Source organism: Danio rerio, chromosome 9 (genome assembly GCF_049306965.1).
Source record: "Danio rerio strain Tuebingen ecotype United States chromosome 9, GRCz12tu, whole genome shotgun sequence".
In the NCBI taxonomy this organism is placed as follows: Eukaryota; Metazoa; Chordata; class Actinopteri; order Cypriniformes; family Danionidae; genus Danio; species Danio rerio.
The window spans coordinates 18,091,569-18,118,772 of record NC_133184.1 but is presented as its reverse complement, the minus strand read 5'-3'; the positions used below and the strand labels follow the sequence as shown (position 1 = coordinate 18,118,772).

The window sequence follows — 27,204 nt, the reverse complement described above, 5'->3', positions numbered from 1 at the left end:
CCACTTTAATATTTAAATAAAGTGGTTAAAATCAAGAAATCCCTGTATAGCTTAATGGATTGTTAAAAAAAAAAAAAGTCTATAATTTTTGATATTGAATAATATGAAACATGATATTGTTTTTTTTTTTTTTTTTTTTTTTTTTGCAATATTCACTTTTATTATAATGTACTGCAGTGCACTATTTGAGTAATGGAGTCTGAAGCTGACATCATTCAATCCCAAAATGCACCTCAATAACAAGTTTTGGAAAATAATTATGTGAAATGTTTGACTGCATATAGTGTGGATTCTTCACAAAGATGAAAATTAGAAACTTAGCAAGACGGGTGCATTTTTATCAGGACTTTAGAAAAGAGGTGTTTTAATATCTGCATATGGGCAAGTCTTTATCATAAATATATCTTCAGTCAAGCAAATCTAGCAAATGTCAAATGTCAAGGAAAGTTCACTTAAAAATAGTGCTCCTAATTAGCAACAATTTGTGAAAAGTCTAAAAATGAACTATTGTTCATTATAATTCATTCAGTGTACAACTGATTACAGTTCAAATAACTTCACTCGTGTACTGTGTATGTTTTGAGTTGTTAGCTTAGCTGCATGCTATTGTCAAACTACTGAAAACAAATGTGACTTGAATCTGTTCTGTGTTTTCTGTGTGGAGGGCTAATTGTCTGGCAGTAGATCTTTCAACAGGATGTTGGTTTGTGTATACTTCTTGGCTTTCTCCTTGTGAACAAATCACCTCCATCCTAAAGCAACAGGAAATCATCAGTTCCCACAAACCTTCCAGAAGAAAGACACAGAAAAAAAGGCCATTTGATTATATTTTGTGGTACACTGCAAGAAAATTCAGAAAGGAGGATCTTGCAGTTCTCTTATATTCTGCTTGAAACCAACACCTCAACCAAACTTAACTGCATTTACAGGTGTGGCGTCTGATTATTCTGCAGCATTTGCAAGTATACAGCAGTACAGACATAAGCAATTGAGTGCAATCGTAGTGAAGTGCTGTCAAGATTGTGACATTGTGCAGAACGTGGTCTCAAAATGTACTCCACATGGCACTGCGGATGTGGGACGGAGCATGGCATTAATGTTGGTGCCCATGCCTGATTCAAATCCTCCTTTTGATTCTCTTTGCCCTTTTCCCCCCAAACTGCACATGCCGGACAGAAAAAATGCAACCGCAACAATGTATTTCAAGAATGCATGAATGAGTCATGGAAAACTTTCTGTAATGCCATGATCCAGCTAATCACTTCCATGCAGATCAGGGTCCAAAATTACCACTTGCCAAGTGCCAAACACAAGTAAAAATTGGCTTTGGCTCTTTACGGTAACATTATGTGGAACTGCAACATTTCACAGCCTTAAATTGAAGTGTAGGACCGATAATCTGACCCCTTGCTGATGTGATGTGAATGATTAAAATGAAAGCCGTCAGTTTAAGAAAATGTCCATGACTTACATGTCTTTTAACACTTCATTCAATCATCCTTTTTCTTTTTCGACTTATTCCCTTTATTAATTAGGGGTCGCCAAGCTGCAACCCATCACTGGGAAACATCCATACACACTCATTCACACACATGCACTATGTACAATTTTAGCTTACCCAATTCACCTGTACCACATGTCTTTGGACTTGTTGGGAAAACCGGAGCACCCGGGGGAAACCTACGTGAACACAGGGAGAACATACAAACTCCACACAGAAATGCCAACTTATTCAGTTGAGGCTCCAACCAGCAACCTTCTTGCTGTGAGGTGACAGTGCTACCCACTGCGCCACCGCATCGCCCCTTTCAACACTTTATATAGATAAACAAATAAATAAACAAATAAATTAATACAAAGACATGCAATACTTTTTGACTTGCCAGGCTGCATGTGTTTGCTATAAAAAATAAATAAATAAAAAATAATGGCGTCCCAATAGTGCAATGGGTAGCACGATCGCCTCACAGCAAGTAGGTTACTGGTTTCAGCCCCAGCTGGGTCAGTTGGCATTTCTGTTGGAATCTGTTCTCGCCGTGTTTGCTTGGGTTTCCTCCGGGTGTTCTGGTTTCCCCCACAGTCCAAAGACATTCGCTATAGGTGAATTGGGTGAGCTAAATTGTCCATAGTGTATGTGTTTGAATAAGAGTGTATGGGTGTTTCCCAATGATGGGTTGCTGCTGGAAGCTAAGTTGGCGTTTCATTCCGCTGTGGCAACCGCTGTTTAATGAAGGGACTAAACTGAAAAGAAAATTAATAAATGAATGAGTGAATGAATGAATGATAAATAAATAAATAAATAAATAAGACATGCATTACTTTTTGACTTCCAAGCTACATGTGTTTGCTAGAAAAAAAAAATAAAAAATAAATCTCAAATTTTTATCTATTTATTTATATTTTTTAATATTATTTATATTTTTATATTTTACCATTTATTCCTATATGCAAAGACATTACTTCTGTCTTCATTGACACATGTAATTTGGGATTTGAAACATTTCTTTATATGATCACTGTTTTGTCACTTTTTTCTGGTATTGTGTATCTATATGTAATTTGCAAGAAAAAAAAAAGTATATATTTAATCCCAGGTTTTTATTTGGAGTATTTTTGCTATGGACAATACTTTCTTAATTAATAATGTCTTATTCAAATGTATCAGTCACAATGTACAATGAGGTTATATTTACTAAAAATGACTAAGAAAAAAGAATACTTTTACAGCATATATTAATCATAGATCAGCATTTACTAATGCATTTTTTTAAATCCAAACTTTTGCTTATTAACATAGTTAATGTGCATTAACAATGCACTGTAAGTTAACAAAAACTAACAATGAACAACTTAATTTTCATTAACTAACTTTAACAAACATACTGTAATAGTGTTAATGTAATTATACATTATTTATGTTAGTAAATACAAAAAACTTACAGAGCCCCATAAGTTATAATACTTATGATTAATTTAATTTAATTTAATTTAATTTAATTTAATTTAATTTAATTTAATTTAATTTAATTTAATTTAATTTAATGGTTGTTTAAAAAAAAAAAATTAGGCTTTGACGAAAATCTAGGCTCTGGCCTATAGCAAGATTGTGAGGTCAGCTGAAGCAGCCTGTTAACATGGCAGAACTGTCAGGTCTCAATGCAAACATTTTATAGCTCTGATGAGGTTGAGAGCCAAGCAGAGAGCACTGTCTTTACACGGAGGGCAGCTTGCGTGTTCTGTCTCCCTTGGGCTGTGAAGCACATGCTGGCTCTGTTTAGATGAATTGGGCTGCTCTGACAACCCTCTGAGCCCCTCGTAAATGTGCTCTCTACAGGCCAGACTCACTGGATTGGCCGTTCACACATCCATCTCCGTGTTCTGCCTGTGTTTTATAGGACAGTAAAGGAAGCTGGATTATTTGTCTAAGAGCAAAAGTGGAGAAGAACAGAGAAAGGGGTCACAATCTTCCTGGTTTGTTTTCTGAAACAGGGCCGAACTAAAAAACTGAATTAAAAAGACAGAAAGAGAGTGTGTAGTGCTGTCTCTGCTTTGAAATGAATGCCGCTACAGTGCAATAAACTGTAGTGCTTAAGTCAAACTATGCTTGTTTTTACTGTGTGCTTTGAAAGCATTTAAGCGAGAACAGTGAGTGGGAGTGTGTGTGTCTAAAGGGATTAATAAATTGTTAGAGGGTCATAGAAACCATCAGATAATAACTAAAAACAAATGTGCAAAAATAAAAACATGAAAAGGCCTTCATTTAGGCTTTTTAAATCTCAATAAGTTTTCAGAGACATCAGTGAAGGGCTTGAGGAGAGAAGCGTTAAATCTCTCTATATTGGCCATTATTCTAAGGGGCCACAGACCTGTCACTTCAAGGTATTCTTATCTGACAAAACACTTTTAATAGAGGAGAGCTGTGGCCTAGCAGAAGAACAAAAAGAAAAAAGAAAAAAAGCCTAAAACAAAATCTGGTGGTTATGGCCAGGGTCAATCCATTTTTATGGCCCCATCTGTATGTTTTAATATAGGCAATAAACTTGAGCAAATGTTGACATTTTGAACAGGTGTTACACACTAAATGAAAAAAATAAAGAGTATTTAATATAATAATAATAATAATAATAATAATAATAATAATAATAATAATAATAATAATAATAATAATAATAATAATTAGTATTAATAAAAAATGTATTATTATTATTATTATTATTATTGATAGATTTTTTGCAATATAAAGCTTTAATTTGAAGTTTAAACATTGTTAAATGTAGTTTACATTATAATAATAATAATAATAATTATTATTATTATTATTATGTATCCATTTATTTATTTAATACATTAACATTTATTAAAATTCAAATGTTAAGTCTAGAATTCACATCATAAATATAATTCCAAACTTAATAACCCACAAATACTGAAAATATTAATAAAAACATGAATTTTCAGTAAAGACTTCATTATTTATTTATTTGTTTATTAATTAATTAATTAATTTATTTTTAGTAGAATTTAGACTGTAAACATATCACATTTATTAAAATTTTATTAATCAAAATATTAATGAAAACATGTATGTTCAATGTAGACTTTATTATTATTATTTTTTATTATATTTTAATTTATTTTATTTTTGGTAGAATGTAGACTGTAAAAATATTATATTTTTTAAATAAAAATGAAATTTGTATGTTCTCCCCGCATTCACATAAGTTTCATCTGGGTGCTCCGCTTTCCCTCACAAGTCCAAAGAAATGCGTTGTCAGTAGTGTATGTGTGTGAATGAGTGTGTTTGGATGTTTCCCAGTGATTGGTTGCAGCTGGAAGGGCATCCACTGCATAAAACATATGCTGAATAAGTTGGTGGTTCATTCCGCTGTGGCGACCCCAGATTAACAAAGGGACTAAGCCGAAAAGAAAACAAATGAATGAATGAATGAATGAATGAATGTTCATTGTAGACTTCATAATTTATTTATTTTTTATTTATAGTATTTGGTTATTTGTTTGTTTATTTAATAAATAAAAATACAATATAATTTAGACTGTATATAAAGTACGTTGTCAAATTTATGGAAATTAAAATTCAAAGTCTGGAATATGCTTTATACACATAATTCCAAACTTGCAACATGAACTGAATGTCCCACAAAATACTAAAAACATTAATAATAACATGAAAGTTCAGCATAGACTTTGTCTTATTGTTATTTTATTTACTTACAATATTTGTTTACTCATTTGTTTATTTAATAAATTAAATAATAAAATATAATTTAGACTCTAAAGTACATTACCACTATCATATATTTTCATTATGACATCTAAAATGCAAAGCCTGGAATATGCTTTAAGCACATAATTCCAAATTTGCAACATGAATTGAATGTCCCACAAAATACTGAAAACATTAATGGAAACATGAACGTTCGGTTTAGACTTATTGGTCAGAACATTTAGGCCTGTAGCTCTGTCAACTTTGAAAGAAGATAGCTTTCTTCACAAAGGAATCAGCATCTGCTCTGTGACAGAAGATAAAAAGATCTGCTGAGTGAAATCGCAGTCCTCTCACAATGACAGTAAGGATTTTATGAGGTCTAAGGCAAAGTCAACTGCTCCCTGTAGTAAAAGGGTGCAAAACTATCAATCCCTAGCCTTTGAACCTCAAGAAGTCCAAGTAGTCTTCAGCCTACTATTTCATGACACCAGACCCCAAATCCTGTAAGCTGTGGACCAAAGCCTACTCTAAATCATCCAGCAAGACCTGTACCTATCACTCTACAGACAGAGCTGAACTGACAACCCCACAGGGCTGGAGAGCAGAAAAACTAGTCTTCACAAAGGAAGTCTGCGTGGAATGAGAGGCAGATGGCCAGCCGTTCAGCATCCCTCTGCTTTAGTAACCTGAGGAGTCGTGACCTTCAGTCAGCCATATTAGAGGCCAGCACCTGCAGAATGATATGTTTACAGACAGCTGTGATAGTGCGGGATGAGCAAAACAGAGGCTTCAAACGCTTCCAAATGGAATATTGAGCTTTGTTGCACATCACTAAGAAGAAATGTATTTGTTTTTGTGAATATATCTCGACTGATCTTAGGGGGCCGTTAAAACAATTCGCACAATAAATGAAAATCTTTGAAGGCTTTTATCTTTTATGACATGGCTTTGAATTAAATTTAATATGACAATAGAATGAGAATATAGTTTAAAAGTCTGTTAGGCAACATGGGAGAATTAAAGCATTCCCACAACAATTAGGGTATCACTTCATGATGTTCTTTTTTTTTTTTAACATGGAACATGTTAATGAATATCTGAAGAAGATCATGGACATAATGAATTGAGGCTGAAAACAAAACAAAACAAAACAAAACAAAACAAAACAAAACAAAACAAAACAAAACAAAACAAAACAAAACAAAACAAAACAAAACAAAACAAAAAACAAAACAAAACAAAACAAAACAAAACAAAACAAAACAAAACAAAACAAAACAACTGGCATTGGGACTGTCACAAAAATCTATATATTTTACTGATTGTAAGTTTTGGTCACTTTATTTTAAAGTGCAATTCTCGTTATTAATAAATGATTAACTTTCAGTTTTAGCTCATTAAACTACTAATTTGCTGTAACTAGTAAGGTAGTAGTTCGGTTTAGGTATTACAGTTTTTTTCAATTGTTTTGCCACAAATTTCAGAACCCTGATGTCAATTTTCAAAACTCTAGACACAAAACTCTAAACACTCACTACTTTTAACACAGGCTCTCCAGTGTTCAAAACTCTGCATGCTGCATTAATTTCCTTAAAGAAGTCTTGCATTTGCAGGATCATTGGTTTACATAATCCCTTTATCATACAAATACTACAGAAACACAACTTTAGATGACCAGCACACAAGATGCACATCATTTCAATAAACAATCTTTAACATTCAATAAATATTGTTGTTGAAAATATATGATACAGGTTTCATTATGGTTTATACATAAGTGTAGAGGGAACAGTACAGACAGTGGATTCACTGAACTAGTTTTATTTATTCCATCATAACGTAGGTTTACTGTAATTTTTTCTCACTTCACGTCCCCATATAGAAAGCTGATGGTGTGTGTGTGTGTGTGTGTGTGTGTGTGTGTATATACAGCCATATGGACACAAATAGAAATTATAGGTAATATATGACATAACAGATAATATATTTAACATATATGTACATATTTGTAATTATGTCATGTAGTTGAAAAAATGGCAAAATTTTGACATGTGCAGTATGATATTTTATATATGTAAAATTCATATGAACTATTATGTCACATTTGTAATTTGCATATATTTATATATATTAGATTTCTATTTTGGGATCAGTGTTTCCATCGGTCTTGTGGATTTGGTCACAGGTTCTCATCATAGTTGTGTTTTCATTACTCAAAACTCTTGGAAAGAACCTTCTGTCAATGTGAATCCGGGTCTGACATTGGTCTGCTGTGGTTGGGCTTTCTTACATACAGTGAAGTAATGTCAAATATGAAAACATTGTCTGTAAAAGTGGTACACGGAACAAAGAAAATATAAATATGAAATAACGATGAATAAAGATGAAATCTATAGATTATGTAGTCTAGTTGGGTCATCGTCTATGGTAACTGATGTCATTTGATCTAACCTGAAACTTTCATCATCTAAACATGTAATACTGTACATCAGTTTCTACACATCAAGAGTAATACAACAGTTACTTGCCATTTTGAGTGCTTGTATCAGTTGATAATAACATCATGCTAAGTAAATGAATACACATTTATTTCAAATGTAATGTTTGAGTTACATTTTGAAATGGGATAAATTTGATGTTTAGTTGTGTTATATTGAAGTATCTTTGATTTGTGTGTATTGTATCAAAGCATTTGAAAAAAAAAGTTAAGAGTTTTACAAAAACAATTTTTTGGCAAAACAAGTTTTTTGGCAAAACGATTGTAAAAAACTGTAGTAGGGTATGGATGTAGAGTAAATATACTTTATAAGCTCTAATAAACAGCCAACATCTTAATAATAATTAGTAATAAGTAAATTCCAGTAAAAGATAAATATTATTTCACATTTAAATAACATACCACCTAGACTAAACCCTATTCTAATCCTGTGTGTCTTCCTCCTTTCAGTAGCATACCTATCTGTGTGGCCCATTAAACAGCTGATTATGCGGACCAGGTGTGAATCACTGCATTGGTAGTGATAGTCCAAGCCTTCTCTCATAAAGCTTTTTCAATTTCTTAGAAAATGTTAATTAGTATACACCAGACATATTGTTTTCTGTAAGCACATTAACATGTAAGTTAACAAGTAAAAACTCTAGGCTGCATTATCCAGTTCTTAAAAGTCTTGTGAACATATTATGTGTGTGTTTTATGGAGTTATTTCAGTAGCTTCAACATTTATTTTCAAACTTTGTTAGTCACTAACGAACTATAAACTTATCTTTCTCAAAAACACAATCATATACATCAATGTTGTTAACATAATGTCAGAACTTCTCCAGGCACCAAAACACCTTCAGATCCCAGAAGGTTAAATGTCACCCGACATTTTGAGTTCACTCTTTAAAAATATAGGTTATGTATGCATATTATAAACAGTCTGTCAAGATAACCTAAAGTTTAGACAAAAAATGTACAGTAAAATGTCATACATGTGGGACAGTGACAGTTATCAATGAAACATGTTTATTAATATGAATTAAAGGGCACCTATTTTACCCTATTTTCAAGGTTAAAGTCTTTTGTGTCTACAGAATGTGTCTGTAAAGTTTTAGCTCAAAATACCCATCCGATTAGTTATTATACCTTTTTAAACCTGGGAGATTTGAGTTGCCTGTGTCTTTAATGCAAATGAGCTAGTTCTCCCGTGTCAGAGCCATAGAGATCAATCTGTATTGCTCTGATGCATATAGCCTTCACCTAGAAACAGCACAGTGACAGACAAGAATGAAGAAGATCTCACTTACTAAAGTAAGAACTGTCCCAACTGTTTGATATATTTATTGTGAAGTTAATTCAAACATTTCTGCAATGATGAGTCACACACAATGGTGTTATAAAGTTCACGTGTGTGCATACACACATACACACACACGCGCACACACGTTTAGCTTTGCACTGTTTTTGCATGGCAAATGTGACAGAATACATGTTAATATCCAATGCTGTATGGACATCCACTGTTGTACAAAATAAACCTGCTTACTGTACAAATTTAGAAAATGCTTTAATGGTTTTTACTTTTTTAATGACTTAGTTCTGGCAACCACAGCTTTTTTTTAACATAAAATGTAAAGATTTTTTAATTTTAATTTTTTTTAAGTGTAACCAAACTTGAAGTACAACATAAAACAGTAAATTATGTCGACCTCTTTTTTTTCACATTAGCATGCCAAATCCAGTTCATTTGATCAAAATTAAGGTTCGTACGATTTTTAAAAATTCACATTTGGTCTTTGCAGTGCTTCAGAAAGACATGAGTTTTAAAACATAATCATAACAATATATTGAGGGAAGAGAGAGACTCACCTGCTTGATTTGTAGTGATGGTGACCGCAGCGTACTGGCGGATTGTGGGGGCCTGAAAAGACACTCCATTTTGGGCCTCAATCTCAAAGGTGTAGTTGGTGTGTGCCAGGAGGTCTGCCACAGTTACGGTTGTGTTAGTGAGGCCAAAAGCACGGGGCAGGAAGCGCACAGCCCCTCGACAGGGTTCACACTGTCTGGGACCCGGCCAACATCGCTTGCAGACCACGTTAAATATTACATCCTTTCTGCCTCCGGTGTCTGCTGGCCAGTTCCAGTCTAGAATCACTGAGGTCTCGTTAATGGCAGAGATCACATTGCGAGGGGCAGAGGGAGGACCTGAGGAAAGAAGATATAGTATATATTTAATTATATTGTTTATAACATCCAAATACAAAGTGCAACACAATAAAAATGTATTGATCTGAATTGAACTGCACTGTTAGCACTGTTCCACAAAACCACTTTTAAAAATAAAGTTTTATTACTGTCATCAATAATTGATCATATTTAAACTTCAAAAGAAACCTATTTATTGCTAAATGAATAAATAAAAACAAATGATAATAATGCAGCTGGAAGACCATCCACTGCGTAAAACGTGCTGGATGAGTTGGTGGTTCATTCCGCTGTGGTGACCCCCAATTAATAAAGGGACTAAGCTGAAAAGAAAATGAATGAATGAAGAGTAATAATAATAATAATAATAATAATAATAATAATAATAATAATAATAATAATAATAATAATAATTATGTCATCTATGGTAATTAATATTTCAGCTTTAATGAAAGCTTTATGTTGCAAAACCTATGAAAAATAAATAAATAAATAAATAAATTTAAATAAAATAAACTATTACTACTACTACTACTACTACTACTACTACTACTACTACTACTACTACTACTACTACTACTACTACAACTAATAATAATAATAATAATAATACGTATAATAATAATACGTATAATAATAATAATAATAATAATAATAATAATAATAATAATAATAATAATAATTTCATATACGTTAATAATCTTTCAACTTCGTTGAAATCTTTACATCTTTGCAAATAAAATAAAATAAAATAAAATAAAATAAAATAAAATAAAACAAAACAAAACAAAACAAAACAAAACAAAACAAAACAAAACAAAACAAAACAAAATAAATAAAATAAAATAAAATAAAATAAAATAAAATAAAATAAAATAAAATAAAATAAAATAAAATAAAATAAAATAAAATAATCACAAATCCAAACACATCTCCTCAAATCCATTCCAGGCCAAACTATTGACATTTATTGATTCTTATTTTTACATTTATCTATTGTCCAAAGCATTTGTGTCTTTTTTGATTTTTCCTAAGGGATGACAGGAAAAACATCTGGGGCACAGTTTATACTTAAATGAAACACAACTGAGAACTCCATTAAATCTCATGAGCTATGAAAGAGCAATAAAATGTCCCTCTGGGGAAGTACGTTTACTTTACAAAGTGTGGGTTTAATCGTTAAAGTCATCAGTTATGGACGGATACGGAATTTATGCAGGCATGTCCTTCCTCTTGTTAATATGTTGGCAAAGCCAATAGAATTACTCTGGAGTTCAGAAGTGTCCTCACTGAATTGTTATATTAACTTTAAAAGATTGTTCCAATATAAAAAACGGGGTATGAAGTGCGTCCAGCAGGCCATATACTGATTGAAATAACAGGCCTGCAAAGCAAGCTGTTATTTGAATAACTGACACATTTCTTTGTGTGTGTGTGTGCGTGTGTATATATATATATATATATATATATATATATATATATATATATATATATATATATATATATATATATATATATATATATATATATATGAAATTTCAGATTAAAGCAAGCAGATGAACGCTAGATCAAAGGCAGATTGTAAATTATTTTGGAATAATCTGAAATCTGTGCATGATTACATCATTTAGATCTGGCTTAAAGATGGTGGCAAGTGAAGCAATCAAGAGTGCAATGTCGGGTTGGTTTGATTTGACGTGAATTTACACACTGAAAACCCAGAGGTTTCCTGGCTCTTGAACCCGAGAATCACTTTGACAGACGTTTTGGTCTGAGAAAGAAAGAGGGGGAGAGATAGGATTTTGATACTACATTAAGAAATAGAACATTACACAAAGGAATCTCCTCCACAAAATTCACTCCGGAACATTCCAGAACACTCCCTGTTGCTTTCCCTTGATTCTGACATGACGATAAATCAGACATTTAGCTTCAAGGTCAAATACAGGATTCACCACACCGGCCTTTTTAAAAGCACTTTAAATAAGAAGAGCAATAATCCTTCAGGAATAATTTACTCAAAAAAAAGTAGTTTTGTAATTATATTTGCCAGCTCTTGCGGAGGGAAAGATTTTAAGTCAGTGTCGTAAATATTAGTCTTGTCTTCACATGGTATAACATAAGAAGTTTTATACACTCGTGGTTATGAACGATTGTGATTTGAAAGCCACGTACTGTCCAACACAATATTTGGTTCTCAAATTAAACTGTCTGCTAATTCGTTCAGTATTTGTGCGGTTTTATGGCAAACAGTAGAGATTCTAGCTTAAATGGCACCCTGGGTAAACCACCCCATATACCCCTTCAACCCCCCTATGAATAGCTGCAAGGTTACATCTAGTTATAAAAAAGGACCTTCTAAAAATGTTTGTTGTTTTAACCTATTTTTGGGTAAAATAAGGACAAAATCTAACTTGTGATTATTAAAAAAATATTTTAATTTAATATAAATAAAATTATTCTAAATAAATAACAGAAAAAAACCCTAAATGTAATTGGAAAACAATGTAAAGAAAAAAACTGGAGTAATATGCTTAGATCACGAAATACTTTGCATGAATATAAATTATTACAATTTTTATAAAAATAGAAAAAAATTATATATTTTTTATGGAATTATGGTCATCTTAGACCCGACTCAAGGCTGAGAATTAATGTTATTAAGTCTTATCTTCTTGACCCATTATCCCTCCTTTTTGCTTGATAACCATGCTTATTTCAAATTAGATAATTTTCAATTATAAAAACAAAGTGCTGGTTTGTAAACATCCAGTATGAGCGCGCAACAAAGTTGCAGAAAAAACCGGCAGCGCTAGCATTTACAGCGAGGGCATGGCATCTGATGCCATGATGTATATATATATATATATATATATATATATATATATATATATATATATATATATATATATATATACATACAGTTGAAGTCAGAATTATTAGCCCTCCTAATTTTTTCTGATTATTAGCCCTCCTGAAACAAATAAGACTTTCTCCAGTAGAAAAAAATATTATCAGACATACTGTGAAAATTTCCTTGCTCTGTTAAACATCATTTGGAAGATATTTAAAAAAGAAGAAAAAAATTTGAAGGGGGCTAATAATTCTGACTTCAACTGTATATAATATGTATAAAATTTACATAATGCTTTCAGTGAATTATAACAGCTTGTCACCCAGTTATAAGTACAGTTATTCTGCAAAATTAAAGTTATAGTGAGCGGTGTTCGTCTGACAGGTCCATTTTTGATAGCACCCTACCAATGGATATTGGATAAGACGAAATGGCCAAGCATCCAGCCCGAAATATACAACTATCTTATTGAATCATGTTACACCTTGACGTTGTGTAGACGTTACCACTATGACATCTATCAGGCATTGGATTTTAATCACTTTCAACACAACCTCTTCATTCATTCATTTACTTTTAGGCTTAGTCCTGTTAGTAATCTGGGGTCGCCACGGCAGAATGATCCGCCAACATGTTTTACGCAGTGGATACCCTTGCAGCTGCAACCCATCACTGAGAAACACTCATACACTCTCATTCACAGACATACACTACGGACAATTTTAGTTTACCCTTTTCACATGTACTGCGTGTCTTTGGACTTGTGGGGTAAACGGAGCACCTGGAGGAAACCCACGCAAACGCAGTGAGAATGCAAACTCCACAAAGAAATGCCAACTGACCCAGCCGAGATCAATGTAATTTGACGTCAATATTGGACGTCAAAATAACGTCCTAAGACGCTGGCTAGACCTGGAATTTTGGTGACCTGACGTCATGACCTAAATCTAACCTAATATTAACATTTTATAATGTTGTGTGCCCGCTGGGAATAAGAGCCAACAGAAATAAAGCCAAAATAAATTTAATTAACCCTTGTGCACTGTTCAAATTGATAACCTTTTTGTCATGTTAATTATGAAAACATCCACAATTACTTTTTATGTCAGTTTGTGTTTTTTTTATTTATTTTTTTTTTCACCAGACAATGACATCATGTATGACTTTGGCAATTAAAGAGTTCTTGTAATCTCTTTATAATCTTGTAATCTTCTAAGCAATTTAGTAGTTTTGATTAGGACTGAGGTTGCTTAACAGATGTATGCAAAACAATTTGAAAAAATATACATTTATCTGATGCATTTTTACAGCACTATAATTGGTGGATGTTTTTATCCATAACAAAACAAAGGGGTAGGAAATTTGCCCAGAGTGTATTGTTGAGTTTTTTTTTTAAATAATAATTGTCACCAAAAATCATTCCATTTGCTGAAACACAGTAAAAGTTATGGCCAAATTAAGAGTCAAAATCACCCCAGAGTAGATGAAAACATCCCCAACAGTACACAATGGCTAAAATAACATTTATATACATAATTATATTATTATTATTTGTTGTTATTGTTGTTGTTGTTAATTTTAATAGCAGTAGTATTAGCATCATCCTCATCTTCACTGTTGTTTTTACACAAACATTAATAAAATGCAAATAAAAAAATTAACTAGGAACAATATACATGCAATACAAATATGAAAACTAATATGAAATACAATAGAATATAAGTTAAATAAATATAAATTAATTAACAAAACTAAATAGCTACACCAATAAACGACTCAGTAAATGACAACAGCCAAGCCCGTTCGCCATTTTAAAAAAGAATAGAGAATTTTCTTTTGTACAACATGCTATTTTTTTCTTTATATAAAAATCATACCCTGGTTTTATGTGTCAGTACAGATAAAATGCATTAATGTGCCTCAGTTTGCAGTGGTAGCGGCATAAACCAAAGTCTCTTTTTATAGGACAGAGGAAAAAGTAGTTATATGTCACTTGGTAACATCTTTGCCAGAGCAAGGCATCCTTTGATCCTGACATTTAATAGAAATCGCAGCAAGCAGGTAATGTTAACAGACTGATTCTCCTGTTAGCAGAAGGATGTGAGGTGTGCCAGGGTAAGCCATCCGTTACATGGACAGTTCAGTCTGACAGGCAGCCCATGGAAGTGTGACTGCAGCATTTGTTGTTAATGCGAAGCCGAACAATCACCAGCACAACATAAAAATCCTCTCTGTGACATATGAGAGATATTTGCATCCAGGATTGATAAGTGGTACGATTATATTACATGTCCAGCGTTGGCATTTTCCTCACGTCAAGGATTTATGCCGCAGAATATCACCTTTATGAGGTCATAAAAAAGAGACAGGCAGAAATAAACAAGTCCATTTATACGTACTAAAAACAGGCATAAATATGTATGCCTTTGAAACGCTCAGCTGTGATTAAATGCCGACCTTCGCTGACACGACATAGCATGCAACATAAACTGTAAATTTTACAAAGCAATAATTCAGGGAAAAACCATGCGCATAAATGCAGACATGAATTGTAGGAGTACATTCAAAATGATGGGGGGAAAAAACACCTCGGAAGAACTGGGAATGACCTTCCACAATTATTGCAGATAATATCGTGCATCGTCTTCTTTTAATTGCAGTTCCGCTCTCAGAGCTGCACTTAAAGCGTATCTGTTCCACTGCCTGCATCTGAGCAGATTCTATCAAGATAAATGTATAAACTCGAGGGCTACGACAGGATGAAGTGGAGAAATTAAAATCTTTTCAAGCATTTCCCCCCCCCCTTTCACTGTACCCATCAAAGTCTTAAACTAACATTGGAAATGAGTGCTTAAGTGAAAATGAAGACACACTATTGCTTTTGACAGCCAAAATAAAATGCGACTTGTGAGCGTGGCATGATCCGACGTGCTGACTACTTCGGATGTCACGTAAGATACACCCTATTAAACTTGGCCACAGAACTCAATAAGGCTCTTGGTGGTTTTATGTGATATGAATCAGCACTGATAGCAACGCGGTGATTTATGGATAATGTGTTTTGGAATGCTTGGCAGTCGCTGCATGCATCTGTCTACCATCTGCATGCTTCTCCATAAAAGAGAATGGGTTAGCTTGCTCCGCTGCGCAAACCCGAGGAGGCTGATCGGTTGAAACGGTTAAAAATAAGCAAACACAGGCTATTCTCGGCGGGATGGCTTAAAGGCCGCTGAGGGAGTATCGGAAGCTTTGTCAGAATGAGCCAACACAAATTCATCAATCCTTGAACAAACATCATCCTTCAAAAAACCTCCAGCGCTTCTGAGGACTGCAGGAACGCTGTGATATGAGCAGCATAAATAATTCTCTGTACCACAAAGGAACTTCTTAATGCTCGTAAAGATTTTGTTCATTTACTATTCTTTGCCTTCCACAAAAAAAAAAAAAAGATGTTGAAGATTACTGTTAAACAAGCCAGTTTGGCTCCCTATGAATTCCATTGTATTTTTTGTACGTTCAGTTAAAATCAAATTAATTCAAAGTTGTTCGTTTAACTCGTCTTTAGAGCAAAAGAAAGATATGAAAAATAGAAGATATTTGAATAATGCTGATAACCAAAACACTCCAGTTGCCAATTATTTTTACCAAAGGCTTTCAAAACTGTTAGTTACAGGAACAAGTAACTGTAACATTTTATTTTGATGATCCATTTGTGTATTAGTAGACTGTCTGCTAAATATGTTGATACTACTCCTTAAACCGACATTTAACTGACTATAGAGAAATTTAAGTACATGTCAACTTACACTAACCTTAACCCTACCCCTAACCCCAACCTAACAATCTACTTATAATCTAAAGATAATTAGTTGGCATGTAGATGCAATGTAACTTATAGTAAATTCAACAAACTGATCATTAAAATAAAGTGTGACGCTACCAACAACTGGAGGATGGAGGACACCGATCAAATGTAAGTTTTTGTTTTATTAAGTTGTTAACAGAGGCAAATTATAGATCTTATTAAAAAGCAAAAATTAGGTCAGAATATCTCATGACAATTTGAAACACTATCGCTAAAACTGAGAACAAATAACAATCAATAAAGGCCTTTTCTTATCACGTTTTAAAATACTTTATGGTGTTCTACAAGGCACCAATCCACATACTTCATGCTTACTCTTACTCGCTACTGGTAGTACTTATTACTGGAATAGATCCAGCCCTATTGTGTTTTCTTCTAGTTCCTGTACACTGTAAAAAACTGTTAATTAACAAATTCTATATTTTGTGTTATCTGTTTTTTTACGAATGTAAATTGCATAATGGGAACTTGACCTCTGCTCTGTGGAAATTTGATATTGAAAATTCAAATCTACAGTTTAACAAAACTTTTTATTTTTACATTTTAGTAGTTTGAGACAAGATATGTGTCACGGTCACGGCCTAGCCTGTGCAGATTGCTGGTGTACACAAAGATCGCTAACGAACAACAAATCCGCCATTTCAAGAACTACAAGTTCCACACACACCAGTTCCTGATCTCGTTTGATTGCACTCACACAGCTGAAGCTGCTCAAAGATTGATTATTTGGACTAATATTACAGCACACAAACACAAAGACTTGGCTGAGTCTTGTTATAGTAAGCATTATGACACGTTTTCCTTGCCTTACCTCCAGTGTTTAAACCTTGCTTTGTTTTGTTTGTTTTGCATTATCCGCTGCCAGCCTGTTTTGACCATTCACATGTGCATTTGACTATGGCTCTGGATTGCCCGTATACATCTGTTTGCCCCTGTGAGGACCGTTGCTCGCCTGATCATTCTCTGCTTAAACCCTGCATTTGTCTCCGCCTTTCCATTGTCAGTGTACCCATTTACATTACAATATTGTTTAGGAACTGAAATATAGAGAACTAAGTTTAAAAAACAACAGAAAATACAATACCAACCCAGACAACATATTACTTCAAACTTATACAAATGTTAATAAAAGTCACTGTTTCAAACATTTTAAGGTTAAAAGTTGTTGAAATAAAGATCAGGGTTCCATAGTGCAATTCGAAAGCCTAAATAAGTGAGAAAAACTTCAACTGGTTCAAATTCAACTGGTTTGAATTGAAAATACAAAAAAACTGTCAATTTACAGATATTTTACTACAGTGTAGTGAGAAGACAGCTGGGTACATAGACAGCTGGCCAATAGTTCCAGGATGTATGTAAAAGTTCTTTCGTGAAAGCAGTTATTGTATAGATTGAAAAAAAAAGAGAAGCTTAGGCTATAAACATTCTTTAAAATATGATATTTTATATTTGTTTTATACTTGTTATTTTTTGAAGTGTTTTCCAACCTATTGACTCCTAAACATATTGTTTAAAGTTATCTATTCTATAAAACATTTATTCACTTGGTCATTAATTTATTGTCCAAGAAAACCAACAATTTTTCAAAAATTCCTCGAAATTTAGGTTGAGAGCCACAGATAAAAAAATTTATACAGGTTTAGACCAACATGATGCTGTAAATCATCATGATTTTGCGATGAATTTAGGTAAAGTTTAAACAAAACAAACATGTGGGTATGTAAGATAAGAGCACGTACGAGAGCAGGCCATGGAGGCAGGGTCCTCGTCTGCTCGAAAGTAGTTTTTCTCACAGCCGCAGTGTACAGATCCCTCCTGGTGTGTGTAGCTGTGTGGAGGACACTTGGAGCACTTGACGTTCCCAGATGAAGCCTTATAGAAACCGGGCCGGCAGGCTGTGGGTGCAACAACAGAAGGGAAGACAAATTAGGGTGCTGGGAGACTATGACAAACAGGGCCATTCGTTACCCTATTACAATACTGCCACTTTTAATGAAGCGAATCATTTCACATGAGCATATGCATTGGCGGACACAATGGAAAGATATTTAATCATCTGCACAGACTTAAACAAACTAATAACAGTACCAACAGTGCTAAGATGTGCGTACAGTGGGCCACATGCACATGTAAGGGAATGTTAATGACCTCATAGAAGTGAATTAATATTTCTAGATTGAGAACAAACCCGACACTGGTTCTCAGTAATATGTGTCTGTGAAAGTTTTAGAAAACATCTTAACATCTTACAAAATGATCTAGTTTGTTAAGATATCAAAATCTTGATGTTTGGGATCAAATCTTAGGACCAAGTTACTCAGCATGCGTAATACACATTTATTCACATTATAGACAAATTCCACTTGTTCATTCACAAATATGTAAGATGTTGATTATTATTATTTTAAAAATGGAACACACTTTCTTATGAAGTGTTACTTTAGTTAATTATTTAAATGTCAGGGTGATATAACTGTCTCAAAGAAGAGAAAAACAATTCCAGTATTAATGCTTTGTGGAGAGCAAGATACTTATAATATAAAGAGAACCCCTAAAGACCCCTCATAAATTTTCTAATATTTTTGAAAGATGTCTGTTATGATAAATTATTTAAACAGATATACAGTACAATTAAATTATTCTAGAAGTGCAATTTACTTTTCTGACTTTTAAATAGTATATCAAGATTTAAAGTGTATGCTTAAACAAAAAATAAATAAAACCTTTTCTTGAAACTGCAATTTTTAAAAATAAAACCCCCAAAATAACAGCAAATCGTTTTTATACATACTAATAGTCTGTTCCAAAGGAAAATTTAGGAGAAACGTCTGAAACATAATTACATTTCACTATCCATACAAGCACAACCTGCAGTATAAGTCATAAATATTCCCCCGAGAAGAGAAAATTTAGAAGGCGAAAGTAATAGCTACGTGATAAAGTGTTTTTAAAAATACTTTTAAAGTCTCCTTTAATGTCATATTTAGTGGCAGTTGCATGAATTATGCAAATGTACCTTTTAAAATGGAAAAAAAATACAGCTGCTATTAAAGTGTACTCATCAGCTCATCCTATTCATAAGAATCCTATTCCATTACTCATTATAAAGAGGGAAAAATCAGGATGAGCTGGCTAATTACTGCAGCTCAAACACATCTGTATTCCACTCCCCTCTTGTTGTAGGTTCAATACCTGATACAGTCGCTGAACCACGGCTTCAAGTCAGCACCATCTTCCGAGAATCAATTGAATTCTGCTTCACAGCAAGAAAACCAATAGGACTTTATAACTATAAGAAGCAAGGTCATTTTATTTTCCTCTGGAAACAAGGAAGATCATCTTTGCATTTAATAAAGATTTTTTTTTGGGGGGGGGGGGGGAGGGAAATATATGTTTACTACCAATCGTACAGTCTACATGATATTTCAACCACTACAATATGGCTGCTTTATTCAAACTCTGAGCAGATGCCTTGGAGACTTCAAACTGTGAATTAGGAGAGTGCATGGGATGCTTGAGAATCGGAAAAATATTGTATTATTGTTTGTTACAAGAATTGTAATCATACATGCTGTTACCTATGTGAATCAGAAAAGTCCCAAATGTTATAAACATACCAGTGAACATGAGGATCTCAGAGGATCAATTTAGAGTTGAGATGTGGCTTTATCAAACATTTAAAAAAATTACTTCTTTAATCTTATGTAATTCATTTGAGACAACTTTAACCAATATATAATCAAATTAAGTATTTTATTGTGTTCACATAATTATGTCTGATTAGTTATAGCTACTGTAAAATTAGAATGCTATGAGGTCATACTACAGAATTTATTTATAATAAGTCCAAACTAATTTATTGAACTTTATAATAATTACTGAATTTCAAAAATAATTATACCTTAGTCATTTAAAAGGCTCCTATGATGAAAAAAAAAAATTGTAAGCTGATTGGACAGAACAGTATATGTATAGTGTGTCCAGCCATATTGGAGTGACATAAAGACAATGGGCCCTATCATACACCCGGCGCAATCCAATAGTTGTTTGCTATTTTTAGCTTAGCGCAAGAGTCATTTTGACTTTTTGCTCCACGCTGTTTAAATAGCAAATGCATTTGCGCTCATATGAGCGCCCATTGGTGTTCTGGCCAAAAAAACAGGCGTGTTTTGCCGGGTAACTATTTTGAGAAACTATTATAGTCTGTTCTTAAGACCAGAACAAAACCGGCCTAAAGTCCAACGCAGAGTGAAATTGTTGTGTGCCACTTACACACTGCTTAATACACACAAGATGAGCAAGTAGAGCAATACGCAAATATCTTTACATGTGAAAAAATAATTTAAATATTAAGGATATATATATATATATATATATATATATATATATATATATATATATATATATATATATATATATATATATATATATATATATATATATATATATAGATATATATATAGATATATATATAGGATATAATAAGGATATATATAGGATATAAATATAAAGGATTAAAATATTACACAAAAAATATTATTTTCTAGTCTACATAAATATGAAAAAACACTGCCTCATGCCTTCTTCATCTCGGGAGGCATTTTCAGTTCATTCAATTTGCTTTTGTATAATGTTATTATTATTAGCAGTATTATTTATTATATCCATATTTATATTTGTTTTATTAAAAACAAGCTTAGATTTGCCCACCCGTCAGGTTTTAGACCTTATGGGGCACAGCGTGTGTATTAGGATATAACACAGGTTTTTGTACACATTTCGTTATTATTGTTCATTTATTAATTTGCTGGAAATTAGGACTGAATTTAAAAATAGTTTTGAAACAAATTAAATTAATTATTTATAGGCTAATTGATGTCTATGCGTATAAGGTTTCCCTATCCAACAGAGCCAAAGTGAAAGTAGATAATTTATCTCTCATTCTCGGGCAGTAGATGCTCTGTTTAACCGTTTCCTTGCTAGAGAAATGGTCAGTTTTTCCACTTACACTTACTTTACGTCATGTAAATAGCAAATGTGCCATGGCAAGACACAACTGGCTGGGAGATGAAGACTCTGATGGTTTATTCTTAAAACACACCTATTATTCATTAAGAAAATAAACTCAACCTTTTTAGGCCATGCGCCACGGCGCAAAGCAGATTTTTTTGTCCTTATGTTAGCAAAAATGGATTCTGACACTCTCTGAAAGTGTTTGTACCCTGCGCTTTGCGCTTTTTGGATCGTCAAAATAGAGCCCAATAAGTCTCTATGCCACTCCATATTTCATGACGTTAAAACATGTCTCCATAGTAACTAGTATATAATCAAATCAACAAGACAGGACGTGCACAAAGCAAATGGGATTAAAAGAACTGTTCGGCTCGCTGTGATCATCAATCACTAAATGTAATCAAGAATGAATTTTACAAGTCTAAAACATTTTGAAAATGTCTGTAATGAATTACAGCGATTTTACCATAATTACTTTATCAACACAGACGCATTTCAGTATAATTACAAAAGAATAAGCTTCAATGCCTCTTTGTGGATGTTAAATCAGGTTTATTTTGTACATTAGCATAAAAAATATTCATACAGCAGTAGATATTAACATGTATCCTATCATATTTGCCATGCAAAATCAATGAAAAGTTAAATGCGTGCACTGTGTGTTTGGTTGTGTTTGTGCATGAACTTGTGTGTGACACGAAATTGTGTGTAAGTCATTGAATGCTTGAATTAACACCACAACAAATACATCAAATAATCATTGGGTAAGTTCCTACTGTAGTGCTTCTCACAAACTTTACGTAATATCTGCTTCCTCCATGTCACTGTGCTGTTAATCTGACACAGCCAGAGACACAGTGACATTAGGCATAGGCAACAAAACATCTACAGTGTTCAGAGCACAAAATTCCAGTATTCTAAAATGTTTTTATTTTTTTATGTTGTTATTGTTGTTCAGTTGTTATTATAACAAAATATTATTAATTATTATTACTTTTATTATTATTATTATTTATTTTATTATATTTTTTGTAAGATCTGTAAAATATATCCTATTTATTTTCTTTCTTATGTGGCCAGTCAGGAAAAAAGAAAAGACAAATATATTCAATCAACCTTGATTTACCAGTGCCCTTGACCGTAACTTCTAAACAGGAATAAATGGCACAGTCCAAAAATAAACAAAGCAGATGCAAGACAAAGAGTTCCTCGGGTCACTGAAGCAGGTGATGATGGAAAGAAAGGTGGCCCACTTTCCGTCATGCGAGCGCTTGTACTTGACAGCTCTTTAATAGAAGCCTGGGAAAGCGATGGCTCTCAACGACATCACCTTCTCATCTCTCCGAACCCTCATATACTGCAGTGAAAGGCTATGAATGACATTACCCAAAGCTGTGCCTGCTCTTCCTCCACGTAATGCAAACACCTCAGATGTTCAAGGGACCGCCGAGTACAGGATGATGTATAAGTTTGTGTGTCTAACGCGACGTGCTGAGGTGGAAACGCTTTGTGTGTGTGAGCGAGACAGAGCTCGGGGGCTGTTATTGATTACACGTGTGCTGCGAGGAGACGTCAAGGCTCACTCCCGGGCTAACAGGCACGAGAAGGGAGTAGGACCACTATAGAGGGGCGCCGAGGTGATTTCTCATCCAGGCCTCCCAGCATACTGCGCACACTTGCTCTTAACAAGAACACACACACACACACACACATCCTTCCCCAGGAGCAACCCTTAATAGGGATATGAGAGATGATCTTATTACTTTGTCAATCGTTTCTTTGTTATGTTGATAATGCTTGATAGTGGTGCAGTCAGAAAACTATGAAAAATATCTTCACGTTGGAAAAAATGAGAGTTAAATGGAACAATTAGATGAAGAGAATAAGGATGGATGGATGAATGGACGGATAGTTGAATGGATGGAAGGATGGACGGGTAAGTAGCTAGTTGGCTGTATGAGGTCTTGCAGTACAAATATGTAGCAGTAACAACGATGATAATAATAATAATAATAATAATAATAATAATAATAATAATAATAATAATAAAAATAATAATAATAATAATAATAAAAAGTAGGTAGTTCGAGCCTCGGCTGTGTGGAGTTTGCATGTTCTCCCTGCGTTTCCGTGGGTTTCCTCCGGACATTCAGTTCAGGTGAATTGGGTAGGCTAAATTGTCTGTAGTGTATGAATGTGAATAAGTGTGTATGGATGTTTCCCGAGGATGGATTGCAGCTAGAAGTGCATCCACTGCATAAAAACATATGCTGGATAAGCGATTCATTTCACTGTGGTGACCCAGATTAATATAGGGACTAAGCTGAAAAGAAAATGAATGATTGAATAATAATAATAATAATAATAATAATAATAATAATAATAAAACATTTCTTTGACTTAGTCCCTTATTTATCAGAGGTTGCCACAGTGGAAGGAACTGCCAACTATTTCAGCATATGTTTTACACAGTGAATGTCCTTCCAGCAACAACCCAGTACTGGAAAACACCCATACACTCACGCATTCACATACACACACACTTTCATACACTAAGGCCAATATTTCTTATCGAATTCACTTAAAGCGCATGTCTTTGGGCTGTAGGGGAAAGAGGAGGACCCGTAGGAAGTCCACGTGAACACAGGGAGAACATGCAACATCCACACAGAAATGCAAACTGACCTTCTAGCTATAAGCCACCCCAATATTAATAATGATATAATTATTAATGATAATACTTAACAATAACACTTAAATTCCGGTGCTATTTTGGAATTTCCACCTGGATTTTACCTTCCTAAATTTAAAAACTTCCCAAATCCACATGCAGAGGTGTAAATGCAAAAATTTGGTAGCATTTTAAAGAAAACCCTTTGAATTGTCATGAAACACGATTGAAAGTGTTTAAAATAACTGTATATGTTGTCTGTGTTATAATAAACACTTAAAAAAGATGCGCTTTTTGTATATATATATATATATATTTTTTTTTTTTATAAACTCAAATTTGAATATGTACCTTTTAGGTGTGTGGTCTAGCTTGCTGTAATTAATTTTGGTAGTTCCTGCACATGTCTGTAATCATAGGAAAAAAGAAAAATGTCTCTACTATAATCTATCCAAAAGTTAGTGTATTCCAACTGATGAGAGGAGCTATACAAGCCACAGGGACCAATCATTGTTTTCATATTTCACTATTCTTTTGTTTAATCAAACATAATTCACTGTGTTTGGACCACGTCAGACATATAAAAGAATTACTTATGCACATCACCTCAAAAACAGAAGAGAAATGGCCCTGAAGCACACAGCATAAGGTAATAGATGACAGCAGTCTGTGCTATCTGGGGCTGCTTAGTGATCATAAATGTATTGTTTTAACTTCTGCGCCATGGAAAGACCGCAATTCATCCGGCGACTGTTTGATATGTGAATATAATTCAGTAAAAAGAATGCTAGAACCGTGTGAGCACCGGCAAGAGCTTTCTTTTGAGCTAAAACTTGTACATGTGTCATATGAAAAATATGAAAATGAACCAATGTAAAATACCCAGCTCGGGTATCCAAAATACTGTGTATTTAACTGTAAATAACTGTTGTACAGTAGTGATGCATATGTGCATAAAATAAAGATTCTATTACTTATTAATAAAAATAAGTAGTCAAAACAAATTCAGGCATAGGCACAAATACTGTTTGTCCCTACCAGCGACCTGCAAATTCTGTAAAAAAATATTTACAGTTGAAGTTGAAGAATTATTAACCCCCCCTTTGATTTTTTTTATAATTCCTAGATGATGAAGGAAATTTTCCCATTATTTCTGATAATATTTTTTCTTCTGGAAAAAGACTTATTTGCTTTATTTAGGCTAGAATAAAATAACTCTTTAAACCAAAAATAAATAAATAACTAAATAAAATTAGGGTCAACATTTTTAGCCCCTTTAAGCTATATATTTTCTCAATAGTCTACAGAACAAACCATCGTTATACAATAACTTGCCTAATTACCCTATTCAGCTAGGTTAACCTAATAAACCTAGTTAAGCCTGTAAATGTCACTTTAAGCTGTAAAGAAGTGTCTTAAAATATCTAGTCAATTAATATTTACTGTCATCATAGCAAAGATAAATCAGTTTTTGGAGATGAGTCATTATTATGTTTAGAAATGTGTTGAAAAAAATCTTCTCTCCGTTAAACAGAAATTGGGAAAAAAAAATAAACAGGGGGCCTAATAATTCAGGGGGGCTAATAAATCTGACTTCAACTGTCTCTATGTTGGCAATATATTTTGAGCATACTAACTTTGCTGATGATATTTATCCTAAAACAACAACGCTACATGCTTTCTAAAGATTAAAAAGGAAAATGATAATTAATGACCCCTTTTTCCTTACCTTTTTAATGTGAGAGAGGAAACAAAAAAAAAATGTACTGTAAAAAATATGACAATATTCATGACTGCAAATTTTTTTATGTTTATGTAACTTATTTTAATGTTAATCTTTAATTTAATGTTAAATTATTTTAATGTTTCAACTACAAATATAATGTTCACAATGTTTACAAATTATTAATAACTAAAAAAATTTTAAATATACATCATTTTTGTCATTTTGAATGATATAAGTTTAGATGACTAGAATAGTAACTAAAAATGTATATTTTTTACACTGTTACAAAAATGAAACAAATTCAATGACGAAAAAAATTACCTTAAGCAAATTAAAAGATAAAATTGTTCTTCTGGGATACAGAATAGGAATAAAAAGGTCCCTTGTCTCATCGAGACCTGCTGATATGATATAAGAGCAGACCTCCCTGCGACTAAACAGTGTCCTATCAATCAATAGAAGCATAATGTGACGACATGACGGTAAGTGCTGGCTAGATTCACTTACGGTAGGGTCTTTATACAGAGGCTGGCAGTAAGGAAGAGGATACAAGAAACAAATGCATTCATTCAGCACCTACTGTTCAAACTAATTGCCTGTGAAACTGTATCTGAGTGTATCTGGCGCTCGAAAGAAAAGCACATAGTAGATGTTCGTCCTCTGGGGAGAAACCAAAGGTCCAAAGTCCATAAAGATAAGAATCTCATCCTCATCCTCACAAAAGTATCTGATGTAAAAGTTTCAAATTAAAGAGACAATTTTGATCATTGTGATCATTTACTTATTATCAAGTGAGTCCAAAATGTTTTTAAGTTTCTTTATTTAGCTGAACACAAAAGGAGATATTTTCAGGAATGGTTTTCAGTAACACTTTATTTTGATGGTCCATTTGAGTATTAGTAGACTGTTGATATTACTCCTTCAACAGACATTTAGCTCATTATAAGAAACTTTGCAAGTACATGTCAACTTACACTAACCCTAACCCTAAACCCAACCTAACAGTCTACTTATACTCTAATCTAATGAAAATAAGTTGGCATGTAGATGCAATTTAACTTAAATTCAACAAACGGACCATCAAAATAAAGTGTGACCAGGTATTTTTTAAGGTACAATAAGTTGTAAATTGCTGCTTATCAGTAGTTATTACATTAGTCG

The 27,204-nt window shown here is 33.3% G+C and overlaps 1 protein-coding gene across 4 annotated transcripts in view; it reads right to left on the bottom strand.

Moving 5' to 3' along the window:
- Nucleotides 1-27,204, bottom strand: part of epha3 (eph receptor A3) — a 165,725-nt gene that overhangs the window by 66,068 nt on the left and 72,453 nt on the right. For all 4 annotated transcript variants that reach the window (NM_001365172.1, XM_009304577.5, XM_073912301.1 and 1 more), the window contains 2 exon segments: nt 9,579-9,914; nt 18,373-18,528. In NM_001365172.1, the coding sequence (NP_001352101.1) occupies nt 9,579-9,914; nt 18,373-18,528 (492 nt within the window).